The sequence below is a fragment of the Poromitra crassiceps genome (assembly GCF_964638095.1).
Source record: "Poromitra crassiceps genome assembly, chromosome: 6".
Lineage (NCBI taxonomy): Eukaryota > Metazoa > Chordata > Actinopteri > Beryciformes > Melamphaidae > Poromitra > Poromitra crassiceps.
The window spans coordinates 2215567-2236432 of NC_139627.1; the positions used below are offsets into that span (position 1 = coordinate 2215567).

The following is a 20866-nucleotide window of genomic DNA, read 5'->3' on the forward strand; positions in this document are numbered from 1 at the left end:
AGTAAAGGCTTTCTCTGCCATCTCAGAAAATGGGTTCTATTTACAAAAAATACATCTAAGGGTTTTAATCTCAAAGTAAAATCTACTATTTGAAAAAAAGTGATACGATACTCTATAGTAGAGATGCTCACAAGTAATTTTTTGCAAGTCCAGGTCAAGTCTCAAGTCTTTGAGCTAAAGTCCAAGTCAAGTCTCAAGTCTTTTGAGCTAGAGTCCAAGTCAAGTCTCAAGTCTTTTGAGCTAGAATCCAATTAGACTTTAGCTCAAAACACTTGAGACGTGACTTGGACACTAGCTCAAAAGACTTGAGACTTGACTTGGACTCTAGCTCAAAAGACTTGAGACTTGACTTGGACTCTAGCTCAAAAGACTTGAGACATGACGGACTCTAGCTCAAAAGACTTGAGACATAACTCTCCACTGAATACAAAGTTGTATTTTTTTTGAAGACTAAAGACATGAGCTGACTTGTCAATAGGATCAGAAAATATTTTAATGTCTAAGTAAGGAACAATGGCATGGCACTTTTGAAAACATACACAAAACCATGTATTAAACAAAAAACAAACATTTATATTCAATGTTGTCAGGCAGGACAGTTACATAGGCACTTCTTTCCAAAAGTTTTTGTAACCAGCTTTACAAGTTCACTTGTCACTCCACTAGGTGGCAGCATTGCGCTCACACCCAGCCGCCATAGCGCAGCTTGTTGGGCAGGTAGATGCTGGTGAGGAAATCCGGGGCTATGGCCGTCAGCGACTGAATCTCAGCCTTGAGCTTCCTCCCCTGCATCAGCTCTATCTACAACAAGAGCAAACATGCAGGAAGTCAAACAGGGAGAAATCACCAGCTGTTTAGAACATGTGTTTAGAACAGCTATTTCACAACAGAGTGGGTATATCTTAACCTGACGCTGCCAGATACTGCCCCCATCTGGCAACGTCAGGTTAGGTATATCTCTGTACGCATCTTAAATACCAGGGAGCTGAGAGCCCTCTCACACACACATTCCTCGGGGGGGGGGGGTCCAAATTGCCCAGAAACACAAAATAAATAAATGCACCTTTTGCTTGTAAAAGAGGAAAAGTGCAAACAGTTTCTCCATTAGGCCCAGCAGCACTGCGGTGCAGGAGGTTCTGAAGTACTTATTTATCACGTGGTTACATCGATTTCTCTGCTTTTTCCAGCCTTCACTCTACCTTAAAGCCCTGGGCCCAGTTGCACAAAGCTCCTTAGGTTAAGATTTCCTTTAGAGTCCGAGTTAAGGTGTCCATAAAATAGAATCGGCTGCACCAAAAACCCTTAATTCTTCTCCATAAGGTTAAACATTTTAAGGAAAACATAAGCACAAGATTTAAGGGTGTTTTGTGCAGCCTATTCTATTTTATGGACACCTTAACTCTGACTCTAAGGGAAATCTTAACCTAAGGTGCTTTGTGCAACTGGGCCCTGGTCTCCCTCTTTCCTCTCCTCCTCCTTCAAAGCCCTGGTCTCTCCCTCTTTCCTCTCCTCCTCCCTCAAAGCCCTGGTCTCTCCCTCTTTCCTCTCCTCCTCCCTCAAAGCCCTGGTCTCTCCCTTTCCTCTCCTCCTCCCTCAAAGCCCCGGTCTCTCCCTCTTTCCTCTCCTCCTCCCTCAAAGCCCTGGTCTCTCCCTCTTTCCTCTCCTCCTCCCTCAAAGCCCTGGTCTCTCCCTCTTTCCTCTCCTCCTCCTTCAAAGCCCTGGTCTCTCCCTCTTTCCTCTCCTCCTCCCTCAAAGCCCTGGTCTCTCCCTCTTTCCTCTCCTCCTCCTCCTCCCTCAAAGCCCTGGTCTCTCCCTCTTTCCTCTCCTCCTCCCTCAAAGCCCTGGTCTCTGCCTCTTTCCTCTCCTCCTCCCTCAAAGCCCTGGTCTCTGCCTCTTTCCTCTCCTCCTCCCTCAAAGCCCTGGTCTCTGCCTCTTTCCTCTCCTCCTCCCTCAAAGCCCTGGTCTCTGCCTCTTTCCTCTCCTCCTCCCTCAAAGCCCTGGTCTCTCCCTCTTTCCTCTCCTCCTCCCTCAAAGCCCTGGTCTCTGCCTCTTTCCTCTCCTCCTCCCTCAAAGCCCTGGTCTCTCCCTCTTTCCTCTCCTCCCTCAAAGCCCTGGTCTCTGCCTCTTTCCTCTCCTCCTCCCTCAAAGCCCTGGTCTCTCCCTCTTTCCTCTCCTCCTCCCTCAAAGCCCTGGTCTCTCCCTCTTTCCTCTCCTCCTCCCTCAAAGCCCTGGTCTCTCCCTCTTTCCTCTCCTCCTCCCTCAAAGCCCTGGTCTCTCCCTCTTTCCTCTCCTCCTCCCTCAAAGCCCTGGTCTCTCCCTCTTCCCCCTCCTCCTCTCACCTCTCTCTGCCAGTCTGGCTGGCTGGTGACGTAGGGTCTTCTGAGGAGGCTGTTGAGTTTGCTCTCGTCTCTCTGGGTGAGGGGGATTAGAACATTCTCAGGAACCCTCAACCTGAAGAATGAAAAATTAAGCTTATGATCAAGCATAGGCAGTTACATGTTGTGTATATAACAGTTACATGTTGTGTATATAACAGTTACATGTTGTGTATATAACAGGGGCAGCAAGCACTTCTGTTCATTAGGGGTGGGAGAAAAAAATCGATACACCATATGCCAAATATCGATATTTTATTATATAATGTGCAAATAAACTCTTTACTATTACAGTACTAGAATAATATAATCAATTGCTTTTTCAATTGATTCTGTCTACTTGACAATGTTGCTGCAATAAAATGGTTGAAGTCAGATGAACAGACTGGAAAACTGATCTTATATAAACCAGATGTTGACAAAAGTTTTCCTTTGGGGACATCATTTGCAGTTGAAAAAGTAAGAAATCACAATATATCGAAATATCGCAATATTCATTATATCGCAATACTATCGTATCGTGACTCAAGTATCGTTTTAGTATCGTATCGTGGGCATCTGGTGATTCCCACCCCTACTGTTCATGTATATATTATCCCTACAACAAACCTGTTTCCTCCAATTCTCACCAGACTCATTTGAGGGGCTTTGATCGTGTATACGTTCAGGGGAACGCATAGGAGGAGCAATCATACAGACTAGAATTAAACTTGACTTATGTCAAAAAGCCCTTTTTGGACTGAGATTGTTCAAGCGGACATATACTTAAAATTCAATATATACTCTGAAAAGCAGTTCCTTAGAGGAGGGAAAAAAAGTGAGGGCGACAGCAACAGAAACCAAAACAAACAATCTAAAAAGCCCCAGAATATAATCCCAATTAGAGGCAGGAGGAGGAAGTAGGAAGTAGCGGATGGCGAGTCCAAACCTCCGGAGGTCAGAGGGCAGGAGGCCTAGCCACATAACGCTGGGGACGGTCAGACTGTGCGCCTCAAACGACATGGCCTGTGGAAAAAACACACAGGCACATACACACACACACACACACACACACACAAACACGCAACATGCACATACACACACAAACACGCAACATGCACAGATGCATAACTCAAATAAACACAGAGATCATCAGTACTGTACCTATAGAGCGGTTACGACTGGCACGTGTTCACAATATAGTTAATAAACACATGGATGATGATGTATACAGCTCAAAAGGCAACGCAGAAATTGCACATACAATCACTCAACATTTTCACCCCATACCATGTCAGTTCAAATATTCGGAAAGGGATGATTGGTCCGGTTTTTCCACTTAAAGAGGGGCATAATTACATATTGCGAGCAGAGACATTGAACAGGCCACATTGGATAATATACAGTACAGGAATAACTGGCATGGCAGGACTCACCACTGATCCGTACTTGTAGATACACATGATCTCAATGCCTGGGAAAATCAGAGGGAGAGACAGAGACACGCAGCAATCAGCACCATACCAGAGCAATTACCCTGCAAGACGTTAACGGAGCAGGGAACAAAGTCAAGCGTTACACGCGCGTCTCCACATGCGATGGGGGGGGAAACGGAGAGAGGTATGGAGAGAGAGGGCCGGAGCAGTCCCGCCTGGACACCATCACGGCGAGCAGGAAACCATCGCCAGACTTAACCGCCGTGACGCATCGCGGTCAGGTGGGGGGGGGGGGGGGGGACATGCACCCCTACTGTGTGTGCGCCGAGATGAAAGGGCGAGAAGAGCAGCGTCAATGTGTGGAAATATGTGAGCTATGTGCGGCCCGGGACATCAAACCTGACGGAGGGACGGCCTACTGTGAGGGTCGGCCTACCGTGAGGGACCGCCTACCGCGAGGGACCGCCTACCGTGAGGTTCGGCCTACTGTGAGGGTCGGCCTACTGTGAGGGACCGCCTACCGTGAGGGATGGCCTACCGTGAGGGTCGGCGTCCACCAGCGCCAACACGGGGACGTGCAGCGTGTCCCAAAGCTTCCTCACCATCAACCTGCTGTTCACATCTGGGACGCCTTTACCCTGACACACACACACACACACACACACACACACACACAAAAATGATTGATACTGCTGATTAATATTTGACTGGTCCTCTAAGACCTACAAAATAACCCTTTAGCCGGAGGCAGAACTTGTGATCTTCGGCTGCTCGGAGACCTCTCTGGACTTCCCTACAGATGTGCATCAGTCTCTGACACTGGGGACAACTGTTGCCAAAAAAACTAATTTTGATGGAATGGAAGTCTCCCTCTTCACCCTCTTTCCAATTGTGGTTGACGGACATGATCTCTGTTATACGGATGGACTCAGGTCCCTAAGGACCAACTCAAATAACTATTTGGGACCTGTTTCTAGCCTACCTCGATGAGGTTAGGGGCAGCAGGTGACTTGCCCGGCTAGTTCCTCATTGACCTCTTACACAACATCTCCTAGAAGCACATAAGCATCCTATCCAGCTGATAGCATCATATTATATTACAAGGCTGTAATATTGAGTGTCGTTGTGGCATGTTTTTTTGTTTTGTTTTCCCCCATGAATTTGTTTGTCTTGTTCTGTTTCAGGAAAACTTGAAAATAAAATATTGACAAAAAGAAAAGAAAAGATTGATACTGCTATGAGCCAAAAGACGTAGTAGAGGGGGAAAGTTGACATACTGTGATGATGATGCAAGGAGAGAGTTTTGTGCAGAAGTCATCGTCCAGTAGTCTCTGGAAGGTGGCGTCCTTCTCCACTATCAGGACAAACTTTGCGGATGACACAATATCTGAACATGGTCAAGGTGAACACAAACACCTGTGAGCCTGTGGCTATAGCTCCTCCCACAGGGAAACACATGACATGATCAGTCACACAGCATGAGCGTGTGAGAGAGACAAGAGGGAGGAAGAGGAGAAGAAGCAAACTTCTGACAGCAATCACCGAGGATACTTCTGATTCCGACAACGTTCGATGAAACTGCAACAGCCTAAAAAGACAAAACAGGGCCACATTAGGATATACTCTATATATACTATTAGATACACTCAGTTCACGATACGATACACGATATTGGGTTCACGATAACGATACGATATTTTAACAATATTTTTTTGCGATCGATTTGTAAGTTGAGGGGGCATCATCCTCCACGCTCATTTGAGTCATTTCACCATTTTCATCCTCCGTGTCTGTAACGTCCCTCGTCTGTTCAAACAAAGCAATGAAAAGGAGAGCGAGCACGCAATCAGATGCAGATCAGTGCCACCATGTTCAGCTTCTTTTTCTTGCGATATGAGATTTCATCTCAATGATACATATTGTCACGTTTTGATATCGCGATATATCGTGGGACGATATATTGTGACATCCCTAATCAATTCTCAAATCAAAGGAGGAAAAAAAGTGTGAAGCTTGAAGATTGTACAGAGGGAATAATGAATAATGATGATATAATAAGTTTGACTCTCTATCACTGCTTTGAGTTCTAGGCCTAGTAGTACTACTGCTGCTTTGGTAGGACCAGACTTTAGTGTTAGGTGATCAGATGTTTCTTTAGGTCACATCAAGAGGAACTTACATTCGAGCCGGAGCGGCAGTCGACCCGTGTGCCGTCCTCTTCTAAGTAACAAAGGTCACCTGAGACCAATCCCTTGCTAGTGGCCAACTGGTGACAGTTAAGACACACACAGACAGACACACACACACACACACACACACACACACACACACACACACACGTTATTGTACACAAACGTTTGACACTGGCTCTTTGGATTCAGCTTGAATTCAATTGCTGTTTGATCACAAGAACCAGAACGTTTTTGTTCTGCAGGTGCTTCCTCATATATGAGACCGAAAGAAAGGTGCTTAAAACACGATTTCAGACAGCAGCCCGTCTTTATTGTCACACAACACACTACAACACATGCATAAAGTACTAAACTGGCTAACAGATTTCATCTGTGGGATCTGAACTACTAACAAAACGTATCAAAAATAATTTTGCTACAAGATTTGATTAAAATCTGAGGGTTGCATCTTTTTTTGCACACAAACACCACATGTACATGTTCATAGAAATGCGCGCACACATACCACGTGTAGCGTCCTGCGTGGAACCTTTAGCATGCAGGATATATCGTCCACGGCACAATCCACGTTTCTCTGTGACACAAACAGCTGTGTGTCGTTGTAATATATGTCCCTGTGGAAACAAGACAAATACCATCCTCTTGGGAAAACATTCAACAAATTCAACACCATATAAGAAAAAACCAAACTCCTCCACTTCTAAGCAAAACGTATTTAACCCATTGATACCTGATGCAGCATTTGCATGTATATCCCTCATTTGCGTGGTTCGCGGTCTTAAAGGGATACACACACAAAATGCTGCATCAGGTATCAATGGGTTAAGCATGTGAAATGTGAACTGATGAGGAAATCACCTTTTTGTAGCGTACGAGTTGCTCTGCACGAGCTTGTAGATGATAGAGAGAATCTTGAGAATGTGCGCTATAAACCGGAAAAACAAAGAAATCTGTTGAAAACATGTTCTCCTGCATATGAAATACTTCCATCACTATCATAAGACTTTGACATTTTAAAGGAGGCTTTAAAGAAACCATGCATTTTCTGTTCCTAATCAGGAAATCCATGTGGTGAAGTAAACTGATCCGTATAAGCCTCCTCTCAACATGTTCTGTCTCTGCCAATTCATCACCTCAAACGCAACACTGACTTCACTGCTGCCGGTGCACTTTATGCACATGTTCACTGCTGCCGGTGCACTTTATGCACATGTTCACTGCTGCCGGTGCACTTTATGCACATGTTCACTGCTGCCGGTGCACTTTATGCACATGTTCACTGCTGCCGGTGCACTTTATGCACATGTTCACTGCTGCCGGTGCACTTTATGCACATGTTCACTGCTGCCGGTGCACTTTATGCACATGTTCACTGCTGCTGGTGCACTTTATGCACATGTTCACTGCTGCCGGTGCACTTTATGCACATGTTCACTGCTGCCGGTGCACTTTATGCACATGTTCACTGCTGCCGGTGCACTTTATGCACATGTTCACTGCTGCCGGTGCACTTTATGCACATGTTCACAATGGATGCCAATGAAAGCCACATGAAGCGCAATAGAGAGCCAAAGTGGAACGTCACTTCCTGCTTCAGCACTGTACCAGAGATTTTCTTCCGCAATTTATTTTCCCATGGACATTTTAGTAAAATGCTTATAAAAATAGTTTTACTTTGGTCAAACCAAACGGTTCAGCTATATTTAGAATCAGGAGAGACCATAGAACATTTCACTCGGACCAAAACTAAAAAACAACAACATCGAAAAAATATTTTTTTTAAACCCGCATTTTTTTTAACGTTTTGGTCCGAGTGAAATGTTATGCGATCTCTCCTGTTTCTAAATATATCTGTACCGTTTGGTTTTTGAACAAGTAAAACTATTTTTATAAGCATTTTACGAAATGTCTATGAGAAAATAAATGGCGGATAAAAATCTCTGGTACAGTGCTGAAGCAGGAAGTGACGTTCCACTTTGGCTCTCTATACAACTGTATGAGAGGAACACTAACGTAGGCTGTCAAGAACAGGAGAGTTGCGTAGGAAGAAAAACAGTGGCGTGTGTGTGTGTGTGTGTGTGTGTGTGTCTGTGTGTGTGTCTTTCTTCTCACCAAATCTAATGACAGATGAGGGACAGTCGCTCCGGATTGTGCTTGTGTCGGCGCTTTCCGAGCTCACTTGAAGGCCGATGGCACTGTCAAAACTCAAGTGGGAGGTAATGAAAGAAAGACAAACGTATGGAAATGGTGAAAGAACTCCACAGATCATATGTACAACATTCACTTACGTAGCTTTGAAAACCAACCGCCCCCCCCCCGCACACACCTGTAAGCCTTCTAATAAAAAAACAAACGCACACCTGGAGGGCTCCCTATATGAGAGGCCCTCACCGTGCCAAACCTTTGGCTCGCAATCTGTGGGATTGTCCCATGTGAAAGAGCCCAGGCAGAATGTGCTTTAAGCTGTAGCGAGGTTTGATCTAAACTAGACCAGACAGCTTTGTTCTGAGCATGAGGTCTCCACAGCCTATAGGCACATTAAAAGACCTCTGCAAACCACCAGATCTGTGTGTGTGTGTGTGTGTGTGTGTGTGTGTGTGTGTAGCCCAGTGCGTTTTATCAGACATCTTTTAAGGAGGCAGGAAGTTATTTCAACTTTAATCTCCAGGAATCACAGTTGAACGTTTTTTTTCCGACCACTTGGTTCGTTGCCTCTCAGTTCTGCTAAAAACACACCTTGTGTAAATTCAAACAGAAGTGAGCATTTCCTCCTGCAGTAATCTGAGCATCTTGTGTGGCCCGACCTCCCACAAAATTCTATAAAGCGTTAGCAGGCAAATGTTTATTTTTATTTTATTTTATTTGACACAAAATGACTGCTTGTGTTGATCTTTGATGGGCCAAACAGCTTACATGAATGCCACACAGTGTGTAAAACGAGGCTATGATTGGAGAGTGGAGGGAGGAAGGCCTTTCTTTCTGTAGGCTATAGGTGCGTTTTCTTACCTGATATTTGCCCAGCTGGATCTGTTGTGCAGCACCAACACCGGGGCTTCATCTTTGGACAGACTGGTAACTACTCCCAGGATGACCTTTTCTATTCGGGTCAAAACGTCCTGCCTGGGGATATTAATAAGGATGGGTGTGACAGGCAATAACTTAACGCTATGTTATTTATATGGATAATACAGCAGTAGCTATAAGTTAGCCAAGATATCTGAAAAGTAGAGCTAACAGACAGTGTCATATTAACGCTGAATATAAAAGATAAAACAGCTGAGGCCTAACGTTAGTGTAAACATAGCGTTAGTTGAGTATGCTGATGGTGAACGCTTTCCAGTGTATGATGCTGTTGGTCAAGTTAGCAGCTAGCTCGCGTTAGCTGAGCAGATGAAAGGAGGACGCACCTGCTGAGTTCCTCTCCAACATGCTGACCACGATGACCAGCCGTGAGTTCTACTTTTTCCAACAGTTGAGCCCGGAGTTGATCAATTTCAGCAAACCGCTCATCTGACACACTGAATTCCATTATACTAAATGTAGCTATTCAAGCGGGGTAAGCTACATCTGGAGCTAGCTTTAAGCAAGCATCCATCCACACATCTGACTGTCACCCGGTCAACAGGTTACCTTATGCGCGTGCGCTGAACTGCACACACACACACGTGTTTTGTAAAGAGCGCTTTCACGAGTCACGTTCAAAAACAAAAACAAACTGAAGATACATCGACTGGGTTTGGCAAATTTAATCACGTTTGGCAACTAGGCCTCATTCACATCCCCAATCTAAATGTCCAGGTAAGCCCCATCCACTGACCAACCCAATAGACCAAATCACCGTGACGTCACCATGTAAACAAATTTACATCCGGGTACCACTTGGGGAAGGCGGCAGGTTTAAATGTGCGTGTTGTCAAATAAATGCTGTCAAACCCTCTCGTTGTTTTCGGCCGACTACTTTCAATTTAAATGGTTAAACGGTTGGTAAACATGCTTGTCCGACGTATCTAGCCTTTCTTCTGTGTTTGTTTTATGTAGTGTTAGCTAGCTAATAACCTTTGTTTGTCTGTCAAACTCGCTGTTTTTTTACGTTACAGACAGAGTAACCTCGCGCTATAGCTTCAAGTCTACTCTAGTCTGGTCCAACAGGTAAATTAGCTAGTCTGGTCTCCACTAACGTTAGTGAAAGTGTTGTTATGAATGATATTAAACAACAACACAACACGGACGAACCATTTTTGTCTTCTTTGTCTGTTTTTGTCTTCAACACGTCAGTTTGTGCCGTCCACCGCCATTATAATGTGTGGACCTCAGGGGTACCCGGAAGTAAATGTAAACATCCCGCTGATTTGGTCTATAGACCCTTCTCGCGGGGGCCATTTTTGTGTCGAAAAGGCAGGTGCAAGCAACACACTAATGAGGGTTTCCAATTTCCATGATTGGAATGTGGAAAGCCTCATTAGTGTTATGCTAGCATCTGTGTTTATTCTGCCTTTTCGACACAAAATGGCCCCCACGAGAAGGGTCTATTGAAAAATCAAACAGAGGGTGTAAAATGGACTGTTCCATCATGAACACCTCCCCCCCCCCCCCCCTGTTCCATGGAAGGGTAGCATTACTGTCAATGGGTAGCATGCAAAAATCTAAGTTGCTTAATGTAATGATCTGCTATTAGACCTGATACGATTTGGAAATTTGGCAACCCATCGAATATTAAGTGCATGAATCAGTGTTTCTGAATGGATGAGTTCACATGGGTGTATCCAATATGACAGATTAATTGCATCTGATAATTTATGTGTTATATAGACCAGATATGACAATTACACATGAATAACTTCTCTGTGCATCCAGCCAATCTCTGTAGAGCCAACAACCTAATGTGTTTTCATACCAATCAAAGGCTACAGGTGATTTAACTGATTATTTAGCACAATTTGAACCAGAGAGGAGGAACTATTAGCACATGTTGCCCCGCATGCTGTACATTAGACACATACATTCACCATTTATCATCAAATGCTGACAAGTTATCATACACAATTATATCAGGACTAACACATATCAGGTGCATTTTATAGTGTCATAATGGCATCCACCTTTACTCATACTCATAATCAATCATCATAATCAATCAATACTGATTCACTGTGGGAATGAGTGATTATGGGGATTCCCTGCAGTCTGGGTGATCAGGCTTGGGATCATATGTGAATGAGTTTGCTATTGGTTATTTCTACAATCTCACATAGGTTGTTAAAATGGTCAAACCACCCAGCCCATATTACGGTAGGCCTAATTGGCATATTTTGCACATTACATTTGATACAGCCTGATACAGATACGTACATAAATACACACCTGTGACTGTATAATGTATTCATTAATGCATGAATCACCGCTCATTGGTAAATATTTGTTGCTAATTGCGAACATGTTTAGCTACTGTTAAAGAATCTTATTATTATTATTATTATTATTATTATTATTATTATTATTGTTGTTGTTATTATTATGAATAAACGTTTTTACAACCGTTTTATGAGAGCTTAAAGCCACTCACATCTGCTTTGCATTGTGCCTACCTATGCCTCTTAGCTCTATACAATCACTGCAAAGTAGGAACTATGGTGCTATTTTTTAATTCTCCTTTCTGTATCAGATTGCCTATTCATAACTGACCCGGACATACCAGACCAAACAACTGACAGCGAGTATTGATGGCCTGACAGACAGACAGACAGACAGACAGGCTAACAGCTAAAGGTCAGTGCACATTTGCAAGCTACGTCCATTAATAAGAGCCAGGCGTGTGTGTGTGGGCCAGTTAGCACCTCATTGGCGTAAGCTAGTAGGCCTAGTCCCGTGGTGTTTAGACAAAATCCCCAAACCTCAGTGGCACTCTGTAATGAGACCCTACAGTACACCAGCTTGCTGCTACTTGTCCAAAGTGATGTGTTTGGAGGGGTGGAATTAGCTGCAGTTTGAGGCCCAAAGAAGCTCAATACTTCTCTGTTTGTAGCTCTGTGAGATGCTGTACGTGTAGCCTACATCAGGGCTATTCAACTCAGTTGTTCAGGGGGCCACATTGTCAGAAACCTAAGGGGCCGGGGGCACGGACCGTTCCTCGAGCTATTAATACCATTATATGTAGGCTACACTTGACATAACGCGCCACCACAATTTTCAAAACTTGTATTTCACTACATTGCAAAAGTAGCTTAATTGTAATTTAAAAGTGCTTAACTTCTGTGCAACAAAAGCTGTGTTAAAGCCCCAAAAGTAAACACATTTTAAACAAATCTAAGTATTCTACAACACATGTCAGCCATTTGAAATATAATTTGGTCAATTCTGACCTCTCTTAGCTACACCACAGCATTGTAAACATTTATAGTGCATCAGGAAAGGAAAACAACTGTGAACATTCTGTAGAACCTAGCTAGCAACATCACACATCTCCTGAAAAACCATTTATAATGCATCTTTCTTGATTAGCTACATCACAGCGCCATCTCCTGAAAAACATTAATATTGCACCTTTCTTGTGGCTACACCACAGCATCTCCTGAAAAACATTTATAGTGGATCATCTGGACTTGTTTAGTTCACTTTAGCTAGATCACATCTGGAAAACAACCAGTCGGGTGTAATAAGTAAATGAGGTTTAATTGTAAAAAAAATAAAAAATAAATAAAAATAGAACTCATCCGCCGGGCTGACTTGATTGGCGGGCCGGATTCGGCCCGCGGGCCGCCAGTTGAATAGCACTGGTGTACATGTTGCTCATTCATTGTTTCACATTATGCTGTCATAATATAATGGTCATATCTCCTTCAGATAGAGTGATTAAAGCGAACCTCCTGTTCTAAACATAAAATGATGTCATTAAAGGTAAATGTAAAGTCCCACTGATTGTCACACACCTGAGTGTGCGAAATTTGTTCTCCGCATTTGACCCATCCCCTGGGGGAGCAGTGAGCAGCAGCAATGCCGCGCTCGGGAATCATATGTTGATCTAACCCCTCAATTCCAACCCCTGATTAAAGTCCCTGTAAAGCAAATTCTGAGATTATTCTTTTTAGGAGGGGGGGGAAGGGCACTTCAGCTGACACGCCCCCCAGTTTCAGGGCAGAGAATACTGCTTATTTTTTCAAGATTTATTTTGAAACCTGATTTTATATACTACATTTTTCATTGTTCGAATTTGGTTGGGTGGGGGTGACAAACTCAAAACATATTTATTACGTATTCTTTAGGACCCCTTGAGGAAACTTGAGGAAAAATGCTGTGTGTGTTTGTGGCATGCTGTGTGTGTTTGTGGCATGCTGTGTGTGTTTGTGGCATGCTGTGTGTGTTTGTGGCATGCTGTGTGTGTGTTTGTGGCATGCTGTGTGTGTGTTGTGACATGCTGTGTGTGTTTGTGGCATGCTGTGTGTGTTTGTGGCATGCTGTGTGTGTTGTGGCATGCTGTGTGTGTTGGTGGAGGCCTGCTCAGAGTGTGTGGCATGCTGTGTGTGTTTGTGAAGGCCTGCTCAGAGTGTGTGGCAGCCAGGATCTAAAGAGAAGGGGTCTGTGTCCCTGACCTGACCCTGAAGATCTCCTAATGCGCAGCTTTGCCAAAGGTCCTCCTTTCCCCTGAGTGCCTTTGACAAGCTGCTTCCCAAGTAATGGCTCTTAATTGCTGAGTAATTGCTATCTCTAAACGATGAGGGACAACCCCTCACCCGAGCTGAGGGGGGGGGGGGGGGGGGGGGGGGATCTGGGGGGGGATCATAATCTGTGGAGGACCGCAAGATGTACGGGTTCTTTTTCTTCTATCCCAGAACAGGGCTGAGACCCCCCGCTGCTCCCCGTGGCCTGGGGGAGATGTGTGTGGAGTGCGAGGCCCTAACCTGAGGAGACAGAGTGCAACCAGTCATGTGCTTGTCTCGGGACCAGTGTTTGTGCTGGGCGAGAGCGGGGGGGGGGGGGGGGGGCACGGGGGGGGGGGGGGGGGGGGCACGGGGGGAAGTAGAGAGGCTAGAGGGTCAGAGGAAAGAGAAGGGGGTGGGCGGGGGCGGGGGCGCCCACTGCAGGTGAGGGGGATTAGCTGCAGCTTGAGGCCCAAAGAAACTAAATACAGATCTGTCAACCTAATCCTCACAAATAGAAAACAGAGCCGCCCTCCTCCCTTCACAATCCACCATCCACATAGTTCAGCACATCCAACCTCCCGCTCCTCTGACCTTCCACCACCACCACCACCACCACCACCACCACCTCCACCACCACCTTCCTTCCTCAGGCTCTGCTTCTCCTCTGGTTCTCATCAGCTTTTGGCCCGTCTGGTTTGCCTTCTCTAATGGCTCCCTCAGACCAGCATCTCTTAAAGAGGAGCTGACTGATCACCCGGGGTGAGTGACAGGCGAGCACAGCCTCACAGAGTGATGAGAGCAGGAGTCACGGGAGGGCAAAGGCCTCTCTCGCTGCAGAGACAAGGATCTAAACAGCACCCTGTGCTGCAGAGACAAGGATCTAAACAGCCTCTGTGCTGCAGAGACAAGGATCTAAACAGCCTCTGTGCTGCAGAGACAAGGATCTAAACAGCCTCTGTGCTGCAGAGACAAGGATCTAAACAGCACCCTGTGCTGCAGAGACAAGGATCTAAACAGCCTCTGTGCTGCAGAGACAAGGATCTAAACAGCCTCTGTGCTGCAGAGACAAGGATCTAAACAGCACCCTGTGCTGCAGAGACAAGGATCTAAACAGCACCCTGTGCTGCAGAGACAAGGATCTAAACAGCCTCTGTGCTGCAGAGACAAGGATCTAAACAGCCTCTGTGCTGCAGAGACAAGGATCTAAACAGCCTCTGTGCTGCAGAGACAAGGATCTAAACAGCCTCTGTGCTGCAGAGACAAGGATCTAAACAGCACCCTGTGCTGCAGAGACAAGGATCTAAACAGCACCCTGTGCTGCAGAGACAAGGATCTAAACAGCCTCTGTGCTGCAGAGACAAGGATCTAAACACACCCTGTGCTGCAGAGACAAGGATCTAAACAGCCTCTGTGCTGCAGAGACAAGGATCTAAACACACCCTGTGCTGCAGAGACAAGGATCTAAACAGCACCCTGTGCTGCAGAGACAAGGATCTAAACAGCACCCTGTGCTGCAGAGACAAGGATCTAAACAGCCTCTGTGCTGCAGAGACAAGGATCTAAACAGCCTCTGTGCTGCAGAGACAAGGATCTAAACAGCCCTCTGTGCTGCAGAGACAAGGATCTAAACAGCCTCTGTGCTGCAGAGACAAGGATCTAAACACACCCTGTGCTGCAGAGACAAGGATCTAAACAGACCTGTGCTGCAGAGACAAGGATCTAAACAGCACCCTGTGCTGCAGAGACAAGGATCTAAACAGCCTCTGTGCTGCAGAGACAAGGATCTAAACAGCACCCTGTGCTGCAGAGACAAGGATCTAAACAGCCTCTGTGCTGCAGAGACAAGGATCTAAACAGCCTCTGTGCTGCAGAGACAAGGATCTAAACACACCCTGTGCTGCAGAGACAAAGATCTAAACAGCCTCTGTGCTGCAGAGACAAGGATCTAAACAGCCTCTGTGCTGCAGAGACAAGGATCTAAACAGCCTCTGTGCTGCAGAGACAAGGATCTAAACAGCCTCTGTGCTTAGAGCTTAGCTGGGCCTTTATCAGGGCGCTCGCTCACACGTCCATAATGGATGCTGCTGATAAGCATGCGGCGGCCTGGGTGATAAGCATGCGGCGGCCCTGGGTGAAGGCAGTGTCAATCCTGCCCGACGACGCTGAGCAGCAGAGCCAGTGACTGATAGCATCCTGCGGTGGATAAGCCTTTACTCAGCCGGGGCATTACGGGAAGATTAAGTCAATGGCTATCTCTGGCTGTCAGCGACACGGAACATGAGCGATCAGGGTCTGGGGGCCCGGGGGGCCCGGGGGGCCGCTGAGAGCTATGAATCAGACCCCGAGCTACTCTGGTGTTCCGTGAGCGCCACATCCTGCTGCAGACAGACACAGGGAGGGGGGGGGGGGGGGTGAGGACAGACAGGATACAGGTGAAAGTAGGGAGGGGGGGGGGTGAGAGGACAGACAGGATACAGGTGAAAGTAGGGAGGGGGGGGTGAGAGGACAGACAGGATACAGGTGAAAGTAGGGAGGGGGGGGTGAGAGGACAGACAGGATACAGGTGAAAGTAGGGAGGGGGGGGGGGTGAGAGGACAGACAGGATACAGGTGAAAGTAGGGAGGGGGGGGGGTGAGAGGACAGACAGGATACAGGTGAAAGTAGGGAGGGGGGGGTGAGAGGACAGACAGGATACAGGTGAAAGTAGGGAGGGGGGGGTGAGAGGACAGACAGGATACAGGTGAAAGTAGGGAGGGGGGGGTGAGAGGACAGACAGGATACAGGTGAAAGTAGGGAGGGGGGGGTGAGAGGACAGACAGGATACAGGTGAAAGTAGGGAGGGGGGGGGGACAGACAGGATACAGGTGAAAGTAGGGAGGGGGGGGGTGAGAGGACAGACAGGATACAGGTGAAAGTAGGGAGGGGGGGGGTGAGAGGACAGACAGGATACAGGTGAAAGTAGGAGGGGGGGTGAGAGGACAGACAGGATACAGGTGAAAGTAGGGAGGGGGGGGTGAGAGGACAGACAGGATACAGGTGAAAGTAGGGAGGGGGGGGTGAGAGGACAGACAGGATACAGGTGAAAGTAGGGAGGGGGGGGTGAGAGGACAGACAGGATACAGGTGAAAGTAGGGAGGGGGGGGTGAGAGGACAGACAGGATACAGGTGAAAGTAGGGAGGGGGGGGGGTGAGAGGACAGACAGGATACAGGTGAAAGTAGGGAGGGGGGGGTGAGAGGACAGACAGGATACAGGTGAAAGTAGGGAGGGGGGGGGTGAGAGGACAGACAGGATACAGGTGAAAGTAGGGAGGGGGGGGGTGAGAGGACAGACAGGATACAGGTGAAAGTAGGGAGGGGGGGGTGAGAGGACAGACAGGATACAGGTGAAAGTAGGGAGGGGGGGGTGAGAGGACAGACAGGATACAGGTGAAAGTAGGGAGGGGGGGGGGTGAGAGGACAGACAGGATACAGGTGAAAGTAGGGAGGGGGGGGTGAGAGGACAGACAGGATACAGGTAAAAGTAGGGAGGGGGGGTGAGAGGACAGACAGGATACAGGTGAAAGTAGGGAGGGGGGGGTGAGAGGACAGACAGGATACAGGTGAAAGTAGGGAGGGGGGGGTGAGAGGACAGACAGGATACAGGTGAAAGTAGGGAGGGGGGGGTGAGAGGACAGACAGGATACAGGTGAAAGTAGGGAGGGGGGGGTGAGAGGACAGACAGGATACAGGTGAAAGTAGGGAGGGGGGGGGTGAGAGGACAGACAGGATACAGGTGAAAGTAGGGAGGGGGGGGTGAGAGGACAGACAGGATACAGGTGAAAGTAGGGAGGGGGGGGTGAGAGGACAGACAGGATACAGGTGAAAGTAGGGAGGGGGGGGGTGAGAGGACAGACAGGATACAGGTGAAAGTAGGGAGGGGGGGGTGAGAGGACAGACAGGATACAGGTGAAAGTAGGGGAGGGGGGGGTGAGAGGACAGACAGGATACAGGTGAAAGTAGGGAGGGGGGGGTGAGAGGACAGACAGGATACAGGTGAAAGTAGGGAGGGGGGGGTGAGAGGACAGACAGGATACAGGTGAAAGTAGGCACTGAGTGACAGGGGAGGAGAAATGCAGGTGCGGCCTTTTTCCAAACAAGACGATGATGGTGTGTTACCGGGCAGAAGAACCAGCGTGTGTCACTCGGAACGTGAACGCGTCATTTTTTGTTATAGCCGAGCGCCGAGCGTGGAAACTCTGCAGAGACGAGAGAGAGAACGCGGGGATATACAAAGAGAACAATTTGGAAGGCGTTTTTATACCCCCCCCCCCCCCCCCCCCCCCCTTCCTTCGTCTTTCTTCTGCCTGTGTCTCACAGCTGTGGCTCATATGTTCATGAGGCCCCTGGAAGTGTCAGACACCAGAAGGGGAACATTTGCAAACGCTCAGCCCCACCTGGCCGGGCTGTTTGAACAGGCCGCTGGGCTGTGCGCGCGCAGCACACTGTGGGGCTACGGCGAAAACGTAGAGACACACGGGGCGGATGGTGCAGGCAGACGGGAGGCGTGAGGTGGAGGGGTGGAGGGGTGGAGAATGTGCCTCCACCCTCTCCTGTCCTTCACTGCCGACCCCGCACTACTTCATCTGAGGGTCAGTTTACCCTGAAAAAAGGTTTTACTGTAACCCTCTGTGGCCCTGCTTGGCTAGACATGCCCCTCCTCCTCCCCCTCCTCCTCCTCCCCCCCCCCCCCTCCTCCTGCCCCTCCTCCCCCCCCCCTCCCCCCTCCTCCTCCCCCCCCTCCTCCTCCCCCTCCCCCCTCCCCCCTCCCCCCTCCTCCCCTCCTCCCCCTCCTCCTTCGTGCTGCGTGCTGCCCCGCTGCTCTCCGAGGCAACACGTGAAATTTCGTGCTGCGTGCTGCCCGCTGCTCTCCGAGGCAACACGTGAAATAAATATTAATATGACCTCTGACCCCCGGCTTTGAGCTCTTAAATAGAGATAACCAGGCGGATGGAAAGAGCGCTAACATGGAGGAGGTGGAGGAGGGGCAAAGGAGGAGAACGGGAGATATCAATGGAATCCTACGTGGGGATGGAGGGGAGCTTCACCTCATGTTGGTGGGGGTGTGACAGAGTCTCCTGGGGGGCTTCACCTCGTGTTGGAGGGGGTGTGAGAGAGTCTCCTGGGGGGCTTCACCTCGTGTTGGAGGGGGTGTGACAGAGTCTCCTGGGGGGCTTCACCTCGTGTTGGAGGGGGTGTGAGAGAGTCTCCTGGGGGGCTTCACCTCGTGTTGGTGGGGGTGTGAGAGAGTCTCCTGGGGGGCTTCACCTCGTGTTGGAGGGGGGGTGTGAGAGAGTCCTCCTGGGGGGCTTCACCTCGTGTTGGAGGGGGTGTGACAGAGTCTCCTGGGGGGCTTCACCTCGTGTTGGTGGGGGGTGTGAGAGAGTCTCCTGGGGGGCTTCACCTCGTGTTGGAGGGGGGTGTGAGAGAGTCTCCTGGGGGGCTTCACCTCGTGTTGGAGGGGGTGTGACAGAGTCTCCTGGGGGGGCTTCACCTCGTGTTGGTGGGGGTGTGAGAGAGTCTCCTGGGGGGCTTCACCTCGTGTTGGTGGGGGTGTGAGAGAGTCTCCTGGGGGGCTTCACCTCGTGTTGGAGGGGGTGTGACAGAGTCTCCTGGGGGGCTTCACCTCGTGTTGGTGGGGGTGTGAGAGAGTCTCCTGGGGGGCTTCACCTCGTGTTGGAGGGGGTGTGAGAGAGTCTCCTGGGGGGCTTCACCTCGTGTTGGAGGGGGTGTGACAGAGTCTCCTGGGGGGCTTCACCTCGTGTTGGTGGGGGTGTGAGAGAGTCTCCTGGGGGGCTTCACCTCGTGTTGGTGGGGGTGTGAGAGAGTCTCCTGGGGGGCTTCACCTCGTGTTGGAGGGGGGTGTGAGAGAGTCTCCTGGGGGGGCTTCACCTCGTGTTGGAGGGGGTGTGAGAGAGTCTCCTGGGGGGCTTCACCTCGTGTTGGAGGGGGTGTGAGAGAGTCTCCTGGGGGGCTTCACCTCGTGTTGGTGGGGGTGTGAGAGAGTCTCCTGGGGGGCTTCACCTCGTGTTGGAGGGGGTGTGAGAGAGTCTCCTGGGGGGCTTCACCTCGTGTTGGAGGGGGTGTGACAGAGTCTCCTGGGGGGCTTCACCTCGTGTTGGAGGGGGTGTGAGAGAGTCTTCTGGGGGGCTTCACCTCGTGTTGGTGGGGGTGTGACAGAGTCTCCTGGGGGGCTTCACCCTCGTGTTGGAGGGGGTGTGAGAGAGTCTCCTGGGGGGCTTCACCTCGTGTTGGAGGGGGTGTGAGAGAGTCTCCTGGGGGGCTTCACCTCGTGTTGGAGGGGGTGTGACAGAGTCTCCTGGGGGGCTTCACCTCGTGTTGGAGGGGGTGTGACAGAGTCTCCTGGGGGGCTTCACCTCGTGTTGGTGGGGGTGTGAGAGAGTCTCCTGGGGGGCTTCTCTGCACTGCTGTGTGGTCTTCTTTGGAGCTCGGTGTCATGCTCCAACCTGTAGGAGTGCGGAGGTGTGTATTTGTGCAGGCCGACTGAGATCAGAGTGGGGTGTGTCTCTGTGTGTGTGTGTGTGTGTGTGTGTGTGTGTGTGTGTGTGTGTGTGTGTGTGTGTGTGTGTGTGTGTGTGAGTGTGTGTGTGTGTGTGTGTGTGTGTGTGTGTGTGTGTGTGCATACGTGTGTGTGTGTGTGTGTGTGTGTGTCTGAGTGTGTGTGTGTGTGTGTGTGTGTGTGTGTGTGTGTGTGTGTGTGTGTGTGTGTGTGTGTGTGTGTGTGTGTGTGCACTCCAAATGCTTCCATGCAAAGGGTGAGTTTGAGCAAAAAGCTGCCTTAGCAGAGAAATAGAGATGGTTGTTGATGGAACCTGCTGGCCCCGCCCACAGCACATTATGCATCTGATACTGTTCATTAGAGCTGCAACGACTAATCGATTCATCAATTAGCTGTCAACCATTCAATTCATCGTCAAACTGTTTTGATAACCAATTAATCGGTTTGAGTAATAAAAAAATAAAAAAAAATCTAAATTAGGGATGCACCGATGTTAAAATTTTGGTCGATACTGATAACCGATATTAACATTGCTGTTATGGCCGATAACCGATATGTACCGATGTCGATATGATCTGTATAGAAATGTTTAAATAATAATAATAAATAAAGTTTCTATGATACTTGAATTTACTTGAAAAATACAACTGTGTATTTGAAAAACATTTCCAAAACATTTGGAAAAGCCCA

General features: G+C 48.5%; 1 protein-coding gene across 1 annotated transcript; it reads right to left on the bottom strand.

Moving 5' to 3' along the window:
* Positions 1-665: 665 nt before the first annotated feature.
* On the bottom strand, positions 666-20115 carry spo11 (SPO11 initiator of meiotic double stranded breaks; the record flags this gene model as incomplete). The annotated part of the gene is made up of 17 exons (XM_083639240.1): positions 666-801; positions 2340-2451; positions 3304-3380; positions 3791-3828; positions 4329-4428; positions 5068-5177; positions 5342-5378; positions 5970-6056; positions 6488-6596; positions 6841-6907; positions 8095-8186; positions 8989-9102; positions 18705-18830; positions 18972-19232; positions 19415-19630; positions 19725-19850; positions 19946-20115. The coding sequence occupies 17 exons, from the start codon at positions 20113-20115 to the stop codon at positions 682-684; spliced, it is 1962 nt and encodes a 653-aa protein (XP_083495366.1). The 3' UTR covers positions 666-681.
* Between the last annotated feature and the right edge of the window lie 751 nt (positions 20116-20866).